The 21,554-nt window shown below is 38.3% G+C and overlaps 2 protein-coding genes across 3 annotated transcripts; one reads left to right on the top strand and one right to left on the bottom strand.

Annotated features, from left to right (window-relative positions):
- Window positions 1–3,215: 3,215 nt before the first annotated feature.
- On the top strand, window positions 3,216–11,325 carry LOC103709608 (serine/threonine-protein phosphatase PP2A-1 catalytic subunit-like). Of its 2 annotated transcripts, XM_008795050.3 has the most exons (6): window positions 3,219–3,788; window positions 5,107–5,221; window positions 6,893–7,001; window positions 7,087–7,164; window positions 10,000–10,191; window positions 10,640–11,325. In XM_008795050.3, exons 1-6 carry the CDS (start codon window positions 3,533–3,535, stop codon window positions 10,811–10,813), a joined length of 924 nt encoding a protein of 307 aa, XP_008793272.1. In that variant the 5' UTR covers window positions 3,219–3,532; the 3' UTR covers window positions 10,814–11,325. The 2 variants fall into 2 exon arrangements, with proteins under 2 accessions (XP_038986368.1, XP_008793272.1); XM_039130440.1 differs by lacking the exon at window positions 5,107–5,221 and having other exon boundaries at window positions 3,216–3,788.
- A 3,307-nt stretch (window positions 11,326–14,632) lies between these two features.
- LOC103709610 (protein CLP1 homolog) lies at window positions 14,633–20,714 on the bottom strand. The gene is made up of 10 exons (XM_008795052.4): window positions 20,374–20,714; window positions 20,207–20,275; window positions 20,003–20,098; window positions 19,008–19,249; window positions 18,723–18,861; window positions 18,559–18,615; window positions 17,613–17,747; window positions 15,805–16,040; window positions 15,093–15,137; window positions 14,633–15,020 (listed from the first exon to the last, which is right to left on the bottom strand). Exons 1-10 carry the CDS (start codon window positions 20,563–20,565, stop codon window positions 14,933–14,935), a joined length of 1,299 nt encoding a protein of 432 aa, XP_008793274.2. The 5' UTR covers window positions 20,566–20,714; the 3' UTR covers window positions 14,633–14,932.
- Window positions 20,715–21,554: the final 840 nt, after the last annotated feature.

The following is a 21,554-nucleotide window of genomic DNA, read 5'->3' on the forward strand; positions in this document are numbered from 1 at the left end:
ATCTTCCAAAATTTTTCCTTTATTCCAATCAGTTTTAGTCAATGTAAAGCCTAATCCACGATCATTAATATATGCACTTAATAAGTTTTTATATGGGTATGCATCATGTATCATGCTATATGTTGAGTTCCAACGAGTAATTACATCAAGTTTAAATTTTTTTAAATGTTTACCATGATTTATACATAGTTCCTTAAATTCTTGAAGCATGAATAAAAGAAACTGCATTTCTAATTTTACCAATCACATCTTGAATCATACCCATGCCAGCTTGAACAGAAAGATTTAAGATATGACATGCACATCTAATATGCAATAAATTTCCATCTAACATGGGATGCAATGAGTCTTTTAATAATGCAACAGCAGAATTATTATTAGATGCATTATCAAAAGTAATAGACATAATTTTATCATTAATATTATATGAACATGCAGTTTGATAAATGATATTTGAAATTTGTTGCCCAGAATGTGGAAAATCAAAAGCACGAAAAGCAAGAATACGTTTATTTAATTGCCAATCATTATCAATATAATGAGCAGTAATGGCAATAAAACAATTACTACCTACAGATGCTTACCAAATATCAGAAGTTAATAGAATTTTTACATTTAAAGTAGAAAGTGTTTCAATTAAACTTTGTTTCATTGCTAAAAAGTTAGTCATAGCTACTCTTCTAAATGTACGCCTACTAGTTCTTTTGTAAGCAGGTTGTAGGTTTAATTGAACATATTCTTCAAAATTAAAAGATTCACATAAACTAAAAGGTAATTCATCCTTAACTATCCATTTTACAAGTGCTTTTCTTTGATTTTCATGATTATATGCAAAATTACCTACAAGTAATCCCCCTTGTATATTAAGGGTACTTTGAGTTTGAGCATGAGAATCATGCATCCTATGACTCTCTTGATGTCTTTTTAAATGCCCTGTTCCCCCACTACTACTACAACTATAAAGTTTGGCACATTTTTTACATTTAGCTTTCCAGACTCCATCAACCATAACTATCAAATTCATTCCATACAGCACTAGTCCTCTTACGAGAAGAGGTTTGATCTTCACTCGGTTCACTAGTTCTAGAGGAACTAGGAACATGGCGTTGGGGATTAGTTTCTTCTCCCTCAGAAACAGGAGGAATGCCAAACTGACTTTCCTCAAAAGATGATATATCTAAATTGATGAATTCAAAAAATAAAAACTAACCACAAGGAGGATTGGAGGAATTGAGTAGAGGGTCGGAGGGCAGAGGCAGAGCCAAGATTCTGAGCTTCCTCTTGTGCTCTCAACAGGAGTGACCTTCTCTTCTCAACAGGAACCTCCTCTTGTGTAGCACTTGAACACTTGCTAAATGCAAACTAAAAATTAAATTGCTAGAAGAGCACTTTAGAAGAGAGAAATAATAGTAGTAGAGAAGGAGAGAATAGTTGGTTTGGTGTGGTGAGAATGAGGGAGGAAAGGGCTATTTATAGAAGCCCAAATTTTTTTCCCAAAATACCCCTCAATTCAGCCGTTATTGGACTGTTGGGAGGGGTAAAAATGTCATTTTCCCAAAATAGCCGTTGGAAACGGCTATTTTCCTCCTCCCTCTCCAGACGGGCCGTGCCTGGCACGGCCCGTTTGCGCCCGTTACGGGCCGTGCCCGGCACGGCCCGTGGCGTGCCGTGCCCGGCCCGGCCCGCCAATAGACGGGCCTGGGGCCGGGCCGGGCTTCCTTTTGCGCCCGAGACGGGCCGTGCCGGCACGGCCCGCTTCATAAGCGGGCCGGGCCAGGCACGGCCCGTTTAGACCTTGGGCCCGCTGGGCCTGGGCCGGGCCGGCCCGGCACGGCCCGATGCCCAACTCTAATGATAGATCATAATTAATTCAATATATATTGGATTGTTAATTATTGAGCTGGGTCAAACAAACTTTGCATGTGCACTCAAATGAGCCCATAAGACGATTTGCCTTCCTAGTCTACTTTGGTCAAGCAAAGGCCGGAAGTGGGCCGGGTTTGGGGTCGGGTCACATTATTGCTGAAACTAGGCCTGGAAATATTATTGGCTTGTCCCTAGAAAAGCCCGAAAACGAATTGGGAGATCGGGCCTGAGGCCGGCCCGGACCACGAATTTGTCCAACTTGAACCAAGTTCCAACAAACCGACCCAAGATCGAACCTAGTGGATCACGAGGTCGACGAGCGGCGCCACCAAAGCGGTGGGTGACATGGAAGGAAAGGAGAGGGGGTTACGACCGAGGTGGGACATGAGAGTGGAATAAGGGGTCAGGGTTAGGGGGTAGACCAGGGTTGATAGGGCCCTGAATCAGCCTTCCGGCAGATGTCATTATCTGGGCTCTAAATCTAAGCTTAAGCTGAACCCAAACTCTTTTCGGCCGAGCTAAAAATCCATCTTGAAGGTGGCCTGACCCAAATAATCTTGGGCTGTCTCGAGCCCATCTAGCCTCATTTAATACAGATTGGATGGCCTTTTATGCGGTGGATCACTATCGTGAATTTTTTTAAGTAAACCAAGTAGATGTTCCTTATTTTCTTCGTCAACTTTTTTTTTTCTTGACTTTACTGGCTGTACTCATGTACGTGTGAGATAAAAAAAAAAAAGAAAAAAAGAAAAAAAAGAGGCTAAATGAAAATTAAAAGTCGTCAACAGCTAAATTGGGTAAAGTACACATAAAAGATAAAATAAGTGCATATATATATATATATATATATATATATATATATATATATATGTATGTATGTATGTATGTATAAAAAAGGCAATATAAGACAAGGTCCACCACATTCTGACCCTTTCGTGTCATGGACATGGGCTCAGCCCCAAGTCAAAAAAAATAATAAAATAAAATAAAATAAAAAATTTGTACCGAAAAATAAACACCGAAGATCTTGTGCATCAACTCAAACAGCAATTGGGCACTGCATGACGACGTGTAAGGTCAAGATTGGAAACTACAACTCGGTTCCTGCACCGACTTCATGGTCCTCGTTCGACAAACACAGAAGGCAGTTTGTTGTTAGATATAACCTAGAAGAACTGTTCCACGTACTTGAGATCCTTAATCTAGTGGAGTAGGTGAACAAATGGACGGCTGAGATTGATTGGTGGAAATGCGGACGAACTTGAATCCACAGTTCCGCGAGTTATCTTAATGGAACTATTATCTAATTTCTATCAAGATTATAGTATTATTTTCTCTCCCTTTTATTTTAATTTGGTGGCTTCTCTGTGAGGAGGCCGGAAAGGCATTCGATTTCCTGCGTAGCCGACTCCGCCTATTTTTTTTTTTTTTGAAAAAAAAGAAAGAAAAGAATGGAGGAATGAGCAAAGGCGAATCTGGATCGAGTCGTCTCTGCCCCACTCTTCTTTTCTTTTCCCTTCAGCCCTCACCCGAACCCTAATTCGCCGCCGATCGCTGTAGTTCCGGGCCTCCGGTTTCTAGACCGCGACGTTCCAGCGGATTCCCGGTTGATCTCGATCGGCTGATCGGTTCCCGTCGCAGATCGGGCGGAGGAGAGGGGGGCGCGATGCCGTCGCACTTGGCGGATCTGGACCGGCAGATCGAGCACCTGAGGGAATGCAAGTTCTTGCCGGAGGCGGAAGTGAAGGCCCTCTGCGAGCAGGCGAGAGAGATCCTGATGGAGGAGTGGAACGTCCAGCCTGTGAAGTGCCCTGTCACGGTGTGCGGGGACATCCACGGCCAGTTCCACGATCTCATCGAGCTGTTCCGGATCGGAGGAGAGGCGCCCGACACCAATTACCTCTTTATGGGGGACTACGTAGGTCAGTTATTTGCTCGAGGGAAAGGAGCGGCTCCCTTGTTTTCCTTAGGTTTCTTGGCTTGAAATTTTAGTTTTAGGGTTCGGAGATTCGTATTTGTTGAAAATATGACTGTTATGTTTCCTAACGAATTCATGTCATATATATCTTTTTTTAAGGGGAGCTGATTCCTGTTTTGTCTTTATTTTATTTATCTTTCCGTTGAAAAGCAACAGATATTTTCCCCCTTAATAGGATTTATCTCTTGGTCCTGCTATATATATTGCTCTATTTTTTTTTTTTTGCCTACTAATAAACTGTAGAAAGTATTGCTGTTGTACGTTGGATTTTTTGATTGTTAAAAAAACCGTAGTTTTAGAAAAAAAATTGGCTAAATTATGATTGCAGTAGGAGAGATAGCTTCTTGAAATCATTGTTTTTAGAGTGGCAGTAGTCCACCATCCCTGATATGGCTGCATCGTCCTGTTTTGAAGCTGTTCAAGGACGAAGGGGCCCTATTGTGCCAAATCTGTAGAAATTACACTATAACTGCAATCCTATTTGTTGAGAAAATAGCAGTCACCATATTATTGAATAAGATGACCAAACCTGGAGAAAGATTGGCTGAATGGCTGCTGAAAATTCTTATGACGTTTTGCAAAGAAGTTTCTGCATGTACATGGCCGAATTCAAACCTAGAACAGCTTGTCTTTAAGTTGAATTATTCAGGGCATGTTCTTCGGGAACTTCTTTTCCTTTCTGTGATGCGTGCTGTGATTTTTGTTAAACCATCGAGAAAATAACAAAGACAAGGTTCTTTTAGGGCAAGCTTGCTTGCTGGAGGATTTCACCTACTTCCCAACTTTGGGGTTCTTATTGGCCTCTATATACATATGCTACATTACTTCTTTTAGCATGCTAATTGAACTTCCCATTAATTGTACATTAAAAAGCAGATATGCTTTTAAAAAACCCCAACTGAAAGGTCTTAACACCCTGAGTTAAGATCTGCTTTCAGTGTTTTTTTATCATTAATTGAGAAGCTAAATTTACTGTGTTGTGCTAGTAGTCTTACTGTTGCACAGTAAACTTCCTAAGGCAGATGACAAATGCTTGTGCTCAATCGGCTATGGTGTTAACTATCTGTGCAGGCATTCCTATTTGCGAATGCCTCTGGATTTTTCTTTTCCAGTACAAAGTGACCGGCATGTTCCTTTATTCTGTTTGCATTAAATTTTTGGTACACATCAGTACCACTAGGGTTCATTATGTCCTTCGGACATTATTGTTTCTATTTTAACATCATCCTTGCTTAATACTAGTTATTTACTTTCTCATGCAGATCGTGGTTATTATTCAGTGGAGACTGTTACACTTTTAGTGGCCCTGAAAGTTCGTTATAGAGATAGAATTACAATTTTGAGAGGAAATCATGAAAGTCGGCAAATTACTCAAGTGTGAGTTGTTACTATTTGCAGTTCATATAACCATAAGTTTTTTTATTCCATAAAACTATATATGGCAGGAACTTGGCACTGATTCGAACAGGGTTGGTTTAGGTGGAAAGCGTAGTATGTTCTTTAAAATATGATGATGTCGATCCTAGCTGCCTTTATAGCTTGTTGGTTTGCTAAGTTTACTTACAGCATGGGTAACTGCTGTCTCTGGCATATCATTGAAGTTCCAGGAGAATTAATGATAGAAAAATCAATAACAATTACTCTTCATTTGGTTGGTAGGGCCATAAGATGGACTTAGAGAAGGTTTCTGATCACTAGGCTGCTTCAGCAGGGTGGCTTGGGAAACAATGAAATGACAGTTACCAAACCTATTATTTTATAAAGGGTGTTATTAGTGGGATAAAGACTTATTGTAGTGATGAGGTAATCTTGTCGGACTTCATTCATGTTTGGATATGCAATTGACTGCAATGGGACCTGATTTCTTTTCTCAAAACAGGTAATGATGATCCGATATAAATAAGTTTCAGGATGCCACTGTCTCTCTAGTATAAACTGACACCCCTTGTTTTGATTTTTAGCCACATGACTTTTCATCAGATTTAACTACATAACTTTTGATCTGTGCTTTAACTAAAATCCATATTACGCTACAAGGGACCTACCTTTTTGGAATCTCCAGTGTTATGCTTTGTCCCTTAATTTTGGAATTAATTAATCATCTTCTTTGATGATCTTTTCAATTTTCTTGATATGAAATAAATACAGTATGATGAAGATGAATTTATCATTGCGAATATCTAGAGCACTTTTTCTTTCTTTCTTTCCTTTTTTTTTTTGCTTGTGTGCTGTTTTGACCTTCTTCTTGATGTTAGTATAGGAATTTATGCAGTTTTATGAATCGTTGATATGCGCCCAAGGTCCTTTTTTGTTCCACACATACCTTTGTCACAAAGATGCAGAGCTGCCTACTGCATTATTGTCCACAAAAAGTGTTTTTGAACAAATCTCTGTGACCATGTAATTCATGATATCTGCTAGCATATGGCATTTCAAAAGAAGATTTGGTGCTTCTTTTGTGCTTATTTGTTTAGAGATTTTTCCATAAAAGAGAACTCCATATGCTTTGCAGTATTGACCTGAAAAAACCATTATGCATTAGAGACTTTGCTTTTTCTTTCCCCAGGATTTCATCATGGTTTTGTGAATTCTGCTTGATGGTAATTTCTCAAGCCAATAAATACTTCATATTATTTCTCCCATCCGATGCAAGCAAGCTTAATGTGTTCCCCTGTGATATTGAGACATGAAGAAGGCAGTAAAATTAAAGGCACATTTCTGCTAGATGCCACTAGCTACTAATGACATAAGTTCTGTTTTCCTGCAGTTCTTGAAGCTTCTATTAAAAATCTTAAGAGGTTCATCTGAACTGTAATTCTTCTGTGATATAGCTCTGTGATCATATATTTCGTCTGCGTGTTGATGAACTAGTAAATGGAGTCCTTCCCACTTCTTGTCAGTTATAAACAATGTTCCCATTAGAGAAATATGTGACTGGCATTTGACCCCAGTTGTTCTCAGAATAGGAAAATCTGATCAGCAATAATCGCTCAGTCACTTCTAATAATTATGATTTTCTATCCACTAATGTTCTGGCTTTTGTTACAGGTATGGTTTCTATGATGAATGTTTGAGAAAATATGGCAATGCAAATGTGTGGAAATATTTCACTGACCTGTTTGACTATCTGCCACTTACAGCCCTTATTGAGAATCAGGTGCAGATTTTGGATTTGTGCAAGATTTTTAACTATACCTCAATCTATGATTTATGCCTGACAACCGCTTACAATTATTTTTTAGATATTCTGTTTGCATGGTGGTCTCTCCCCTTCTCTGGATACACTAGATAACATTCGTTCTCTTGATCGTATACAGGAGGTATGCATTTCTTTTTTTTCCCCTTAATTGTTGCATCTATTAACTTAGTACTCAAAATATCTTCCGACCAATGATGATATGGGCAGAGTAGGAGGCCCTTAGGTTAGATCTTGGGTGAAGGGGTGGGTTGAGGCAATTTGGCCAAAGGTGAGAAGCTCCCTGGCCAGTTTGGTGGGAGGTGTAGGTTGAGTTAGTGGGGGTGGAGGAAAGGTGGGAGAAGAGGTTCACTGAAGTGGGTAAGGTAAGGTAGGGAGAATTTGATGGAGAGAACCAGTTAAGCAGGTTGGCAATGGTTGAATGGGTGAGTGTAACTTGGCCAAGTTTGGACTCTTGGAGGGGGTTCTATCACTAATTTGTTTCTCAATCTGATTTTTTATGATTAACAGGTCCACATTGATCAGCCATATTCTGACTATCATCATTTAATGTATTATTTGCATTTAGTTTTTACATTTCCAATCAGACAGTGAATAATTATTGCAGTAACAGTCAGATTTAAGATTTATCCACTGCGGCTAAAATGACTAGAACAGTCTAGTATCCAAACTTTTGCAAATTCTATTTCTCTAACATTTTGATTTTTCTACAAGAAAGGGTTAATGCATTTTAATTATGGTTCTACATGTGGGATTCAGGTGTAGTGTTCTCAATAATATTAATTGATCAGATGTTAGTAGACAAGCAAAACAACCTAATGACAGATTCTTAACAAATAAAGGCTCATTGTGATGCAGTGGGTATCAGAAACCCCTTTTTTTGTACAGTGGTCAAATCAGGAATGTCGGTAATTCTCATGCTTTATTTTAGTAAACATCAAGAAGGCAACAATCTGTGTAAGGAGTAAAATGAAGATTAACCGTGTGGTTGATGACAATGAACAAATGAGGCCTCCCTGCTTTCTAATGATATCCTTCCATCCATTTAGGTGAGCGGTTTGGGTACTGGGATGTTGGTGTTTTCATTTAGTTTTTTTTTTTTTTTCATTTAACAGTTAATTGCTGAAGAAACTTGTTCAGTATTCATTTTTCTGTTGCGGCATCATATATTTATTCCATAAAAGTTTTGACTGAATGTTATGTCTTGTTTTCATGTCATATTATGCAGTTTTATTGTCTAAAAAGTTGAACGATAATTTTATGTCGTAGTCATGGGTTTGTACATTTATTTTATACTATCCTTTTACTCCATGATTTCATATATTGTTTGTTATACTTGGTTTGTTAATACATACAATAGTCAATTACCAATTCAAATGCTATTATATTTGATCTTTAGGTTTGCAGCAAGGTTGGAGGAACTGATATTGGACCCCATACCGGTTTTCCGGTGGGATGGCTCAGTACGGACCTACGCCATGCCGTGCTGGGCCCGTACCGACACAGCGGAACAGACGGGGGAGAGGGATAACTAGAGAGGAAGAGAGAGAGAGAGAGAGAGAGAGAGAGAGAGAGAGTGGGGGAGCGTCGCCGGCGGAGGGCCGACGCCGGGGAAGAAGCCCTGCTTAAGTGGCCCTTCTTTCCCAGCGCCAGCCCCCTCGCGGCCTCCACTGGCGTCTTCTCCCTCTCCCTCTCCCTCCCTCCCCCGCTTGCTCTTTCCTTCTTCTTCTCTAGCTCCGAGAACGCGTCCGGAACACCGGTACGGTTTGAAACGGGGTTCGGTCGGTTTTGCCGATGTTGGTTTGCTATGATGCCATATTTAGAAGTCAATATTACAAGTACTATTATTACATTATCCTCTTTCATCTCAGTTAGATATTCTTTTTCTTATTTTTTGTAGTTTAGCTTGACAAAGATTTAGTATCGTGCTCTTTGAGAAATCTATATAGCCTTGAATCATTTTTAGCTTGAAACTGTTTGAAAACAGCAGCATCTGTGCATCTGTGGTAGAAACATTATATGGTGGATCTAGTTCAAAGCTCTCCTGGGATCAGAAATGCAATCATTTTTTGATTGGCTTATGCTCAATCTCATATGGATGCCTCCTTTTGTAGAAGCTGGGTTAGTTGGGTGGGTTATACCAAGCTTTAGACTCATGTTTCCACGAGTTATGTTGCCACCTTTCGCAACCTGAATTACCTGATCGAACTGATCATAAGTATCGGTGGCACCAGATCTAGATGAGCATGTACATATGAACTAGTTAATAATAACAGGATGCTTCCTGGTGACTGTTATTATGAAATCTGAATTCCTGACCTGGGTGATTTTGGAAATGCTGATGATCAAGCTGATTTCTTAAGAAATAGATAATTCCAAACCCTAGTGACCATATATTCACATTTGGATCTGATTTTTATTCTTGATGATTCTAGGCTAGGTATTTAATCTGAATATCTAACCTGTTTTTTTTTGGAACATGCTGCACCTGGATGCCACCTGATTGGTTTAAACTGTTTTAGCATTTGGTAGGGACTCTCCTAGGTTGACATAGACTGATCTGTTTCTACAAGGTAGATCCTTTTTTTCCCCCAGCCTTATGCCACAGACTCTAAGAGTTAGTAATCTCGACAGAAAGTTTGCTTACTTAATCTTCTCCCTACCAGAAGGGAGAAACAATTTTTGGTTAAATTGTGACCCATGCTTGCTGGCTGATTTTGTGACTGTAAGTCATGGTGGAGTTGGTTTCTTCAGTAGATGTCCCTAAAAGTAATACTTGATGTGAATATGTCGAATCACAGCTCTGTGGCTTGTAATGTTGGTACTATTCTTTCCATGCTTGAGGCTGAACATGCTTGGTTTGAAATCTACATGCTTTATGTTAAAGAATCTAGTGGAATCCAGTGCCTTCTACAATCGGCATCTGACTTTGGTAATATAAATGTTTCATTGCCTCTAGGTTCCACATGAAGGACCCATGTGTGATCTTTTGTGGTCTGATCCGGATGACCGATGTGGGTGGGGTATATCCCCAAGGGGAGCAGGGTACACATTTGGACAGGACATTGCGCAACAGTTTAATCACACAAATGGTCTTGGCCTTGTTGCCAGAGCACATCAACTTGTCATGGAAGGTTACAACTGGTGTCAGGTTGGTCGACTGGAACTATGGACCATTTCATTTTTTTGCTGTTACTCTTTTGTGCTTAGAATACTTTGCTACATCATAATGAAAGTTTGTGGCTATAATTAAGTTCCATTACAGCATGACTGAGGATTGCAGTTCCCTTTCCTGGAGTTCTGTCTGATTTTTTATTTTAATCTGTGCGGTAATCTAGAAGTGGCTTTCCAAAAGTTGGAAAAGACCGCTGTCTGATTTGTTACCATGACCTGTCTAGATCGTGGGCGAATGTGGTGAAAGCTTTTGCTTAATAGTTACGGACATGCATTATGGTTCGGCATAAACCACTGACCATTTTCAAAGCTTTGGCGACATCTAAGTGCATTCAAATTTTCTTTTATTTTCTTAAACTTTCTTTATTTAACATAAGTAATCAAATGATTTTTCACATTATCTATTGTGGCTCTATATATTGCAGGACAGAAATGTTGTTACAGTATTCAGTGCACCAAATTATTGTTACCGTTGTGGTAACATGGCAGCTATAATGGAGATTGGGGAGAACATGGAACAGAACTTCCTCCAATTTGATCCAGCGCCAAGGCAGATTGAGCCAGAGACTACTCGCAGGACTCCTGACTATTTTTTATAATCTCCACAACCCTGTCACCTGCTGGGAATAGTGCTTGTTCTCTGCTGTGTTTGTTCTGTAGATGTATCCTAGAAAACTGGAGTTTTGGTAAGCGGGAAGATCATCTACATCATTCTTTTGTTTGGAGTTTTCCCTGCTGCTTCTGTGTGCGATGTTACGTTAGATTAAAAGGACTCTCAAGAGGCTTTTTTCTGCGAATCGCCTTATTATTCTTCAAGCAAGGAAGCAGCAATAACAAACACCCGTTCCATCTAAATGAAGTTTTTTTTCCAGTGAAGTTCATGTTTTTATTTTTTTCATCACAGGGTGATTTGGATGACTGGAACTCTCCAAACCATAAAAGTTCCAAGTTGCTTCGAGGCGGTGAATGGCCTAGGCATGGCTTAGGTCTTTCCTGACCCAGACAGCAGGTCAATGACCTGGTTGTGAAAGGAGGGTTCATGCAGTCTATTAATTATAGTATTTTAAAAATGATCAGACTATACATATGGGTCTACTATTTGATCTTGCAATAAATGTCTTGACTTTGTAGCACAAAGATGTATGTGGCTATACTTCTGGTCAGATCCAGTCAGGTTTGAATCGAACGATAGTGGGTCTTACATTAATAATCCGAGCCATTAGATATAATTTTTTATCTTTAAATTCCATATAAAAAATTATATAATTCAAGGATCTATGTAGCAAATGGTTAAAAAATTGGTTAAGTGATATGAAACAACAAAACAATATCTATTTTTTATTTACTTGATGCATAAGGTAAAAACTTTCAAATCACATAATTTTTGATTTATAAATATTTTAGAGATGCAGATTATATTTGATGGTTTGAATCATTGATGCAGATCTTCATCATTTGATCTAGATATGACTGTATCTAAGTGGAAATTTATTGAGGTATGGCATATATGTGTTTATATCAGCAAGCTCATCTTCTGGGGCTCCATTCCATATTGGAGGTTGTATTATTATAAGATTTTGAAAACTGATGCAAGAGGGTGCATCCATCTTTTTTTTTTTTTTTAACCAAGAAAACGATACACAGCACAACTGTATTCCATATCAGTAATCAGTATATTAATTGACACTGATCTTTCGGTGATAACATTTTAATGGTTTTTCAAATATTGCATTATGTTAGGGTTTTCTATTGTCCAAGTTATATTCTGACTACACTGGATATACAGGGACCCTGAAAATACTAACCAGGTTTATCATGTGGCCTTAAATAGGAATATTTGGCTCTAAGGATCCATCACATTGGTGGGTAGGGGGCCTAGGGATGAGACAAGGCAGCGGTAATGACACAGTTCCATTCCAGCCACCGTAATTATTGAGTGAACTCATGATACAATTCCATTCCGGAAAAAGAAAAGGAGGAAAAAAAAAGCTAATCATTCAATATCCGCCAATGTGCTGTAATCAGTGGCCAGGCAAGAGCTGCTCCCACCTACAGATCTTTATCTGATACCTTGTGCAGGACATTTGAAGACATATAAGGGGATACACATTCATGTACCTGAGAAGATTTTGGTTACAGCATGTAAGGAATTAAATAATTACGTATGGTTCATATTAAAAATATCCATAAATACATGATTCTTTGCTGCAAATAACGTCGTATCAAAATGTAGCATGCAATTGTATGTACATCATGTAACATGAAGTTTATGTGCATAGGAGCTATCAAATTATGCAAAAAATAAATGGATTCAGGCTAGACACCAAAATTTGAGAGGGCTGACCACTCTTTTGTTCCTTTAAGTCTAGTCATTTTTTCCAGTGGTTTGCATGCTAAGTTCGACAATCACTTTTCTGTTAAACAGTTAAAAGAAAAAACAAAAAAAAATTGATGCTCTATAGTCCGCTACTGTCCAAAACCGCGCTCAAACAGAAAGTCTTCCTAGGTCCCACATAGACTATAATATTTGGGCAATTCATTTGAATGTAAAAATTCGAGAGAGTTGGTGGAACAATGATATAAATGTTTCATAGTTCGGCTGGCTAAACGGATAGAAAAGTAAGTTTTGCACTTCAATTTAGTTTTTGCTGGCCTATAAACCGCATGATACAAGCAAAAAAACTTTTTTTTTCTTTTCCCAACAATTCTTGAAATGCAATACAACAAAATAACAAATTATAATAAATGTAGGCTTTAATAGAAATTTTTTTTTGCATATTAAAAATTGAGCTTAAATGATGGCCAAGCATAAACTCCCATCATTAGCATTCAAAATTGATACCAACCCCATATGGTTTGCTTTTTTTTTTTTTCTAACTATTTTCAAAATGCAATATAATAATATAAAAAATTATAATAAATAGAAGACTTCAACAACCAAGTTTCAATTGTGCATCAAGCAATCAACTTTAATGATGTTGGAACCCATTAATATTAGCATTATTAAAATGTCACATTATGTAATGAACTTCAATGATGGCCATCACATTAATAATAGCATTAATATGATAGATGGAGAGCTCTATACAAGCAGTGATTAAGCAGAAACTCCTATTATTAATACTGACACCATTGATGCCGACATCTAGTAAATGGAGAACTCTGCACAAGCTAAGCCTTCATGTAAAACTCCCATCATTAATATCAATGTTACTAACATCAGTTCAACGTGATGTTCAAACTACAATTTCTCTTTTTTTCGAGTTATTCTTGAAATGTAATATAATAATATAATAAATTATAATAAAATTAGATGGTTTTAACAACCAAAATTCTATTACACATTAAGCAACAAACCTTAATGATGGGTGAATACATTAATACCAATGTCATCAATATATACTGCATATTAAGTAATGGACTTTAATGATTACCAGTACATTATATTAGCATCATTAATACTGGCATCCATGTGGTGAATGGAGAGCTCCCTACAAAATGAATCTCTATTATATATATATATATATACAATATATTGCCTTTGCAGCTCCAAAGTGTTATTTTCAGTGATGTGAAAATGGAGAATCCACCATAGTCTACTTTTCTGATCAAAACTATATATAACGCAAATAGGGCCTATCTTATTGATAAAGTAACTTTAAGCTATTAAGTGAACTTTTATTTGTATTCAGTCTAATCATTTAGTGCTTCTTAGAATAATACAGATTTTTTAGCCTAAATGTCTACCTATGGACACCTAACAGCTCATTGCCTCGACCATGGCATATAGGTCTAAATGGTCAAGGAATGTATGACCCTTAATCACCGAGGTAGTAGCACGGTTGGAACGGGCTTAAGATCCCACTGAAGTGGCCCAGGTTCGAAACGCACGGACATCGATTAAATGCAGAGACCGAATATTCCCATCTGATTTGTCCGATGGAGTTGCCATCTGGTCTGCCGATACTTAGGTAGTGTTGGTGTGATGTACTTATACGTGAAAGAGGATACTAATAGAATTCTTTTGCAAGTAGATAAGATATGAGTAAAATTTATTTGTCCGTATCAAACATTTTTGGCCAATTTTAGTTGCTAAGTGGATGAGATCTTACTGATCACCCTCATCTTTCCCTTTTTTTTTTTTTTTTTTTTCCGGCACAAAAGAAAAAAAAAAAAAAAGCGTGACCCTTCATCTCAACATGCTTTAATGTCACAATCGTTTCGATGAATGTGTCCACCGTATCAGAGAACTGCTCCACTGAGCAGGCGGCGGTGCTGGGATGCTTCATATGCGACAATTTCATAGAAACCCTAAAGACTGCATCCCAGGCGCACCTTTGATGTCCTCTGGATATCTTAGTCAACATCAGAACAATTTTAGTGGAAAACGTAAACATATGTCATCGAAGATCTTCTAATAAGATTTGAAGATAGGACAATTCATACCCATGAATAGAGAAAACATTTGAAAATTCTAGTGCAGTCACGTCACCAAACTCCATGATTGGTACGTGCAAATCCTCCTTTTCTTGACCAGATTCGGTTACATTGAAGCCCAAGTTACAAAGAACTATGATCTAAAGGACATCTTCCAAAACATAGCACCATAAGTTGCTTCAAGTTCTAGTAACATCAAACAACGATAGGAAGGCAATCCCTTCTTGCTACAAGCTACTTGTCCCTAAATTTTTGAATTTGCTGCCATTGTTCAAAAAAGCTTAGCCTTCTAACCACGTCAAAGTTCCCACTATCAAAAATTTGCTTGGGAGTTCACCTGGGCATGGTGCGAGATATGTGATCTTCTTCCTGTCACAGATCCAAAGATGGTCAATGCTGATTAAAAGGTAATTTACATGCATATCAAGTAGTCAATGATACCTTTGGATATCTATGTCTGTGACATAGACAAACCCTGCGACATTGCTGCAGTAAATTACAAAGAAAAGTTAGCCAATATAAGCTGAAGTAAAGCTCATAAAAGAAGAAAGAAAATAACGGACTCTACCATGTCGCCACCAACACAGACATAAAATAGTATAACCATCGCGCACCTCCCCAAAGCAACTCATAAGTTAATTTCAAAAATTTTGCAGATCCAGGAAAGTTAATTATAAAGTAGCTCAAGGTATGAAAAACCTGCTCCGAACCAGCAAATCGCAGCCCATGCCCATGCTCACTAGATTTTTCTGGTATCCAGATAGATGGCATTCTCTTGAATTATCAGCCTAAAACTTTACTTGGGCGCACAGAGAAGCCAGTAGAGGTGTAGAGGAAGAGTAGACTCCCCACTTAGCATATTGTTTCCAACTAACCAATGCCAAGGATTATATCGATATAATTGAGAAGTGGGCTTTTAGTTCATGCTTATTGAAGTTTATGACTATTTGAAAGTTCACATAGTTGGTAACTTTTTTCATGTAAAAGCCTGGTATCTAGGTTCCTTATTTCAAACTGTAGACGGTATCTCAGATGCACGCACACCCCTTTTGGGTCCCCAGATCCAGTAAGGCCTGGCACTATAAGCCATGCAAACCAAGAGAGCAGTGTGACAGATAATTGTTGATATGAATCAGCAACCGAAAATATTTACCTGGAGATGATTTGATCAGGTTCCTTTGCATATGAAACAGCCAGAACTAGATGGAGTAAGTCACGGCTTATGTTAACAGCAACTAGCCGAGTAGGGTCTGCCACAGGCTCTGCACCTATAGGCAGTGCTGATCGGGGCGCCTGCGGACCACCACCAATACGGTAGACAGAAATATCACTGAAATTCACAATATTTGAATGCGGAGACATATCGTTGGCAAGCCCATAAAAATACTCCTGCAAAGAAACCCATTTAGAATTCATACATGAGATCTTCTATAGAAATGGGAATTTAAGTGCTGAAACATTATAAAGTTTCCAGGAATAACTGAAATTGGATAAGCAGATAAGACAGATCATTATAATGTTCCTCACTAGTCACCAACACACAAAAAAGTTTATCGCTCTAGTTATAATACAAACACCTCCAAAACCAAAATTAAGTGTAACATGAACAACCTAAACTAACATCAAGACCAAGACCAACCTATTTTCCACCCAATGTATGCTTTCTGGACCAACATAACATAATGGCTCCAAGATGGATTGAAACAACATTATTGATAAGATTTATGACATCAACATTTGTCAGCTGTTTCAATCAAGCTACAAAGTTTAGAACATATTTTGTTGGGCTCTTGACCATTAATAATTAATGAATGGGTACCAAACTCTTTGTCAAGGCAACACCTGGTAAGGTAGGGGCGCAACAAAAAAATCTGCAAGGACATTAGGCAGGTCAGCAGACCTGTCTTGATGATTTACACTTTAAATTCACTCTTATTGAGATGAACCTTCCAAGGTTCCTCCATACTTGGAAAATATGGATAAAAAAAAGGATAAAGACAACGTCTAATGTAAAGAGTTTATCAATCTTTAAGAAACATATCGAAAAGAAAATGTTTGAGAAACCAAGTGGATTAGGAAGTAAGGCAAAATTGAACATTAGCCCAAATCCAGTACGTTCATGAGCCATTGTTATAGCATGAATAGATGTGTTAGACAACAGATATCCTAGTTTATATCACATTGTAATTTACAAATAAATTAAAAGAAAATTAGACTTATAAAAGAAATCAGGAATAACATGAGCAGGGTAGGAATCGTCTGAAAAGGTTGATAAAATAGCATACTGTGATTAGTAACTCATCAACTTTTTTTTTTTTTGAAAAAATGTTGAAGAATCCAGCAGCATTCATTAAGGGAATAATTCATCAACAAGTAATCTTACTTTTCAGAGATAGTGCACCATACGACAAGAATTTCGATACTTGAACCCTAATTTTTCTCACCAAAAAGAGGAACCCTGATAGTGTGTAAACAATTACTAGCTTATGATGTAACAAACTTTAAATGCATACCTTGTTTCCCTTACCATATCATGTCAAGAATACAATGTATCTTAATATGTAAAAGCCAGCCTACTTATACAAAATGTAAGTGTGATCGGTTGTATTTCCACGAATACAAGCATATCGACACATATCATGTTAGCCTAGCCTATTGATGTAGATAACATGTAAGAGAGGCAAACAAGCATATATTTCATATAGCTTTTTGAGTACATTAAAAAATATAAAGAAATGCCAAGGTATATTATTATGCAAAATGTAAGCGTGATTGGTTATATTTCCATGAATACAAGCATATCGACACATTTATCATGTTAGCCTAGCATATTGATGTAGATAACATGTAAGAGAGGCAAACAAGCATATATTTCATATAGCTTTTTGAGTACATTAAAAAATATAAAGAAATACCAAGGTATATTATTACAACAATGATGTCTCTCAAGCTGCAACTTACCCTGATTCTAAAGCTTCTCGCCTTTTGGCGGACCTTTGTATTCCTCAGGACAACACCTCCTGACTTATGTAGTTTCACAACATCAACGTTAGGCTTGCTCTTTAGTACCTCTTTCAGCATGCTGCAAAGTTTCTCCTGGACAAGATGCATCAAGAAAATGAACAAAGGCATCTGAAGAAGAACTTTAGCAGAAAATGCACTCTTAAGTCAGTCAGCCAGAACTTTCTAAAATTCAAAACATTAAAGCATTTCAAATGCTGGGACAAGGGGTAGGTTATCCTACCATCCTTCCAAAAAGTGCTACTTTCACTGGAGTAAAGACAGCCTGGTCAACATCAACCCTCCATTCCAGTCTAATTTCTTCTCTCTCTTCTCTTTTCCCTCTTTTTCAGTTAACCTCACCCATTCCCGACCAGGCAGCAATTTTTCCTAAACCCAGGGATACGAAAATCTTGAGAGATGCTGAGGGCTAAGAATATCTATGTGGGGGCTTTCTATCCCACTACCAAACACAGCCTAAAGAGATTGTGATTGATGCATGTGTAAATTTGCTCTATAATTCAGAATGCAGGACTTTCCTACGCCAACATGTGCACATTTGTAGCTGGTGCATTTCAGGCATTCACATGATGTTTGCAAACAATACTTTTAGTTTTATGCTCCAACCTGAACTCCTGCTAGAACAGAGACAAGTTTGACAAACAAAAAATAGGTTTTATTAAGATAAAGATTTAATAAATCTCGACCACGGCAAACAGAAGATGGAATTCTTGTGAACATAAATCATATAGTTATGTTATTTAGCTCAACCTTCGAGCAAAAGTCAGAATCAGAACAAAATCCAAAAGCGGCAAAGGGAACAATGCCCTTCCGGTCAGAAGTTATCCATGCATATTGAAGCTTCTCAAGTACAACGTCGAGTTAATTTTGATACAAAGAAAATTACCTGTCCCAAGACCAGAACCACATCAGCACTGAAAGTTTCAATTGCATGTAGAAGCAACTGCAGATCAAAACTAAACAGATGAATGAATATGTTGCAGCTTAATTTATAGTAAAATATTACCGTGATAGTGAGAAAACTCATGATACAAATTCCAAAAAGAATACCTCATATCCAAGACCTTCTACCCATCCCATGGTGTTGATCACCATGCCTGCAGCTCTAGATTCAGCATTTCCAGAAAACTGTCTCTCCAGAGTTCGTGCTAGCTCCTTCACAAGCACTTTGTACAGCTCAGCATTGACACTGTTGAGCAACATATTCACAAATTGTATGATTATAGAAGTGCAGGCAAATAGGCTAGAATTAGGACACAAAGTGGCATCAACTAAAAAGGCTGATCTATCATAAAATATTGATTAATAAGCTAGTAATGAAGAAAGAGAGCCTACGTTGGAGTAGTGTGCCCATAAAAATACACAAGTGGCATTTCCAGAGGAATTCCTTCCACTGCATCTATAGGCATCTCAATTGGAGTAGCAGCAATACATCCAGGAATTGTTATAGACCCCTGACCAATATCCAAATCCACAAATGTAGGTTTCCAACCCTGTTTACAAGCCCAGCTAAGAAGCATCCTGCACAAGCTACTCTTTCCAGAATCTGTAGGTCCAACAACAATCACTCGAGGACCCTGAAATAATAAGAAAGTAAATGCTTGAACTTCAAATGAAAAGTTTATTAGAGAGCTAAAAAAAGGAAAATGATTAAGGACTACAAACTTCACAAGAACTAAAATAAATCCGTATGAGTAATTATTATACATGAACATACATAATCTTTTAACATGTTTCAGTAACATCTAGGTACGGTAGCCAATCTCACTCAAGGACTTCAACTACAATATGGATCTGAAACAAGCTATTGCATCCTATATGCTGCCCCCTAACTTGGCATCCTACCGATGTATGTCACTAGTCTGAGCCATTCAAATTGATGAATTCACAAACTTACAGTTTCCTTTTCCATGTATCTTTTAACAAGAGATAGCATATATACCTAACCTAATAATTAAATGAACTTTTCTATTTCCTCATACACATTCTTTATATTCTCTCCCTGTCATTGCTCTGCTATATTTCGTTACTCTTCATTGCAATAACCACTCTTTGCCAAAATCACTTACAAGTTGCCTATATTTCTTAACCTGCTAAACTAATATTAAATCCCATATGTGCGAGACTTGTTATGACGACAATCAAACCCCATACGCTATATGTTCATCATTCTACATGAATATTCGGTATCGTTCAAAGGTGGAGTTTTCCGCAGGCAGAGTTTCCCTGCAAACAACCACAGCTGCGAATGTGGTCATTGCTTAAGTCACAGCCAACACCATCATTTGCAAAAATTGAAAGAAACTGAGCAACCATAAATAGCTTAATACCTGGGAAGAATCTTTGTCGCTGCCTTGGGATGTTTTAGCACGAACCCTTCGTCCATCAAGAATAGCATGGACATTCACATAACTCACCATAGGCGTCTAAAAAAATTCATCACAACGTAAAAATTTGGCTAATAAATAACCAGACATCCAAGAAAACAGAAATCTCTCCAGACCTAAATGCCATGAGCCCATGAGTTAATTTACCTCATCTGCAACGTACTCAACTTCGCTAACTCCATCCAATTCGATGGTCGCACCATTCCATGTGAAAATCTAAAGCGAGGGTTTTCAAGTTCTTGGAGTCAACAGTAGATTAACGAGAGAAGTACGAGAAAATAGGGGAGAGGGGAAGGGTAAGGGAAGGAACTCACGGCGAGCTTTTGGCGAGGGGGGATGGAGACCCAATTCTCCGGTGGAAGCTCGGTGCCGAAGATCTCGGCGGTGCCGTAGAGGAGGCGGACGCGGAGCGGAGTATCGGGGCCTACTTCCACCCTGAGCTCGCTCTCCTTCGCCAGATTGAACTGCCGGCCGGAGCCCGGAGCAGAAGCCGGGCCAGAGGCCATGTCCGTCCTCCCACTCGGTGCGAAACCTAGAGCACCCAAAAAGCGAGTATGGCGAACAGGACGGTGGGAGACTCGTCGTACAGGCCTGCGAAGAGCCCGCAGTCTAGAAACGGAGTCGCGCCCGTTCGAGCTCTTTTTGGGCTGCAAATACGAAACGTTGGGCCACGCTAATTCGGAGAAGCCCAGCAGCGCTTCCTCCGAAACCCTAGTTCCAATGCCTTGGGGCAAGAGAAAAGGATCGGTAGGGAGAGAATTCTGGGAAAGGCCAAAGGATAGGAGAATTCCCATTACTTTGTGTAATTCTACATTAGATTGTGCGATTCTCCACACAAACTAATGGCTAAATACTATCCCATTTGCTTTTTTTAATCTGAAACTATGTTGAGGGCCAAATGACTCCAAAAGTTTATGTTGGTTGTTGTTGCTCGTAGTGATGGGTATGCACCATGCAGGAATCAAATAATTTCAAAAATTTAAGCTGATTACTGTTGCTAGTGGCGATGCAGGAATCAAATTATATTTGGATGGTTGGGCTAAAAATTTTATAAAATTCATGGATTGGTTCAGTACAATCAGCAAAATCACATAATTACAAGCTAGGCTGGAAAATTTAATTACACAGGCACATCCATTGCATGATAGAACCTTTAAGTTTGTTTTTTTTTTATTTGATTTACAAAGATGGTAGAAGGTCGGCTTGTGTTGGGTTCGTTGAAAGAACTTGTTCGATAACCAATGAGTTGGTCTTGGAAATCTATCTGCGATTTAGACCATTTATAACAAACCTAAAACCAATAATATCATGCTAGCTTGGCAAGTTGGATCAAGAAGTATCACCTAGGTTGAAGTGAAGTGTAACTAAAATTCTTACATTAGCAACTACATTCCTGCTTAACTTTTTGTACAGATATATAATAAATTTTCTTCAAAGGAAAATATACAATATATCATAAAATGAGAAGAGTATGTCAAATAAATTCTGTTCGACA

Source organism: Phoenix dactylifera, chromosome 9, assembly GCF_009389715.1.
Source record: "Phoenix dactylifera cultivar Barhee BC4 chromosome 9, palm_55x_up_171113_PBpolish2nd_filt_p, whole genome shotgun sequence".
Taxonomy (NCBI): Eukaryota; Viridiplantae; Streptophyta; class Magnoliopsida; order Arecales; family Arecaceae; genus Phoenix; species Phoenix dactylifera.

Excerpts from the sequence above, each read along its gene's own strand:
- LOC103709608 (XM_008795050.3), top strand. The coding sequence starts at position 3,533 with ATGCCGTCGCACTTGGCGGATCTGGACCGGCAGATCGAGCACCTGAGG. Across the intron at positions 7,002-7,086 it reads CAGCCCTTATTGAGAATCAG|ATATTCTGTTTGCATGGTGG; the intron begins GTGCAGATTTTG and ends ATTATTTTTTAG. Across the intron at positions 10,192-10,639 it reads AAGGTTACAACTGGTGTCAG|GACAGAAATGTTGTTACAGT; the intron begins GTTGGTCGACTG and ends TATATATTGCAG.
- LOC103709610 (XM_008795052.4), bottom strand. The coding sequence starts at position 20,565 with ATGGCCTCTGGCCCGGCTTCTGCTCCGGGCTCCGGCCGGCAGTTCAAT. Across the intron at positions 20,099-20,206 it reads TTGAGTACGTTGCAGATGAG|ACGCCTATGGTGAGTTATGT; the intron begins GTAAATTAACTC and ends GAATTTTTTTAG. Across the intron at positions 17,748-18,558 it reads TGGTTCTGGTCTTGGGACAG|GAGAAACTTTGCAGCATGCT; the intron begins GTAATTTTCTTT and ends CATCTTGTCCAG.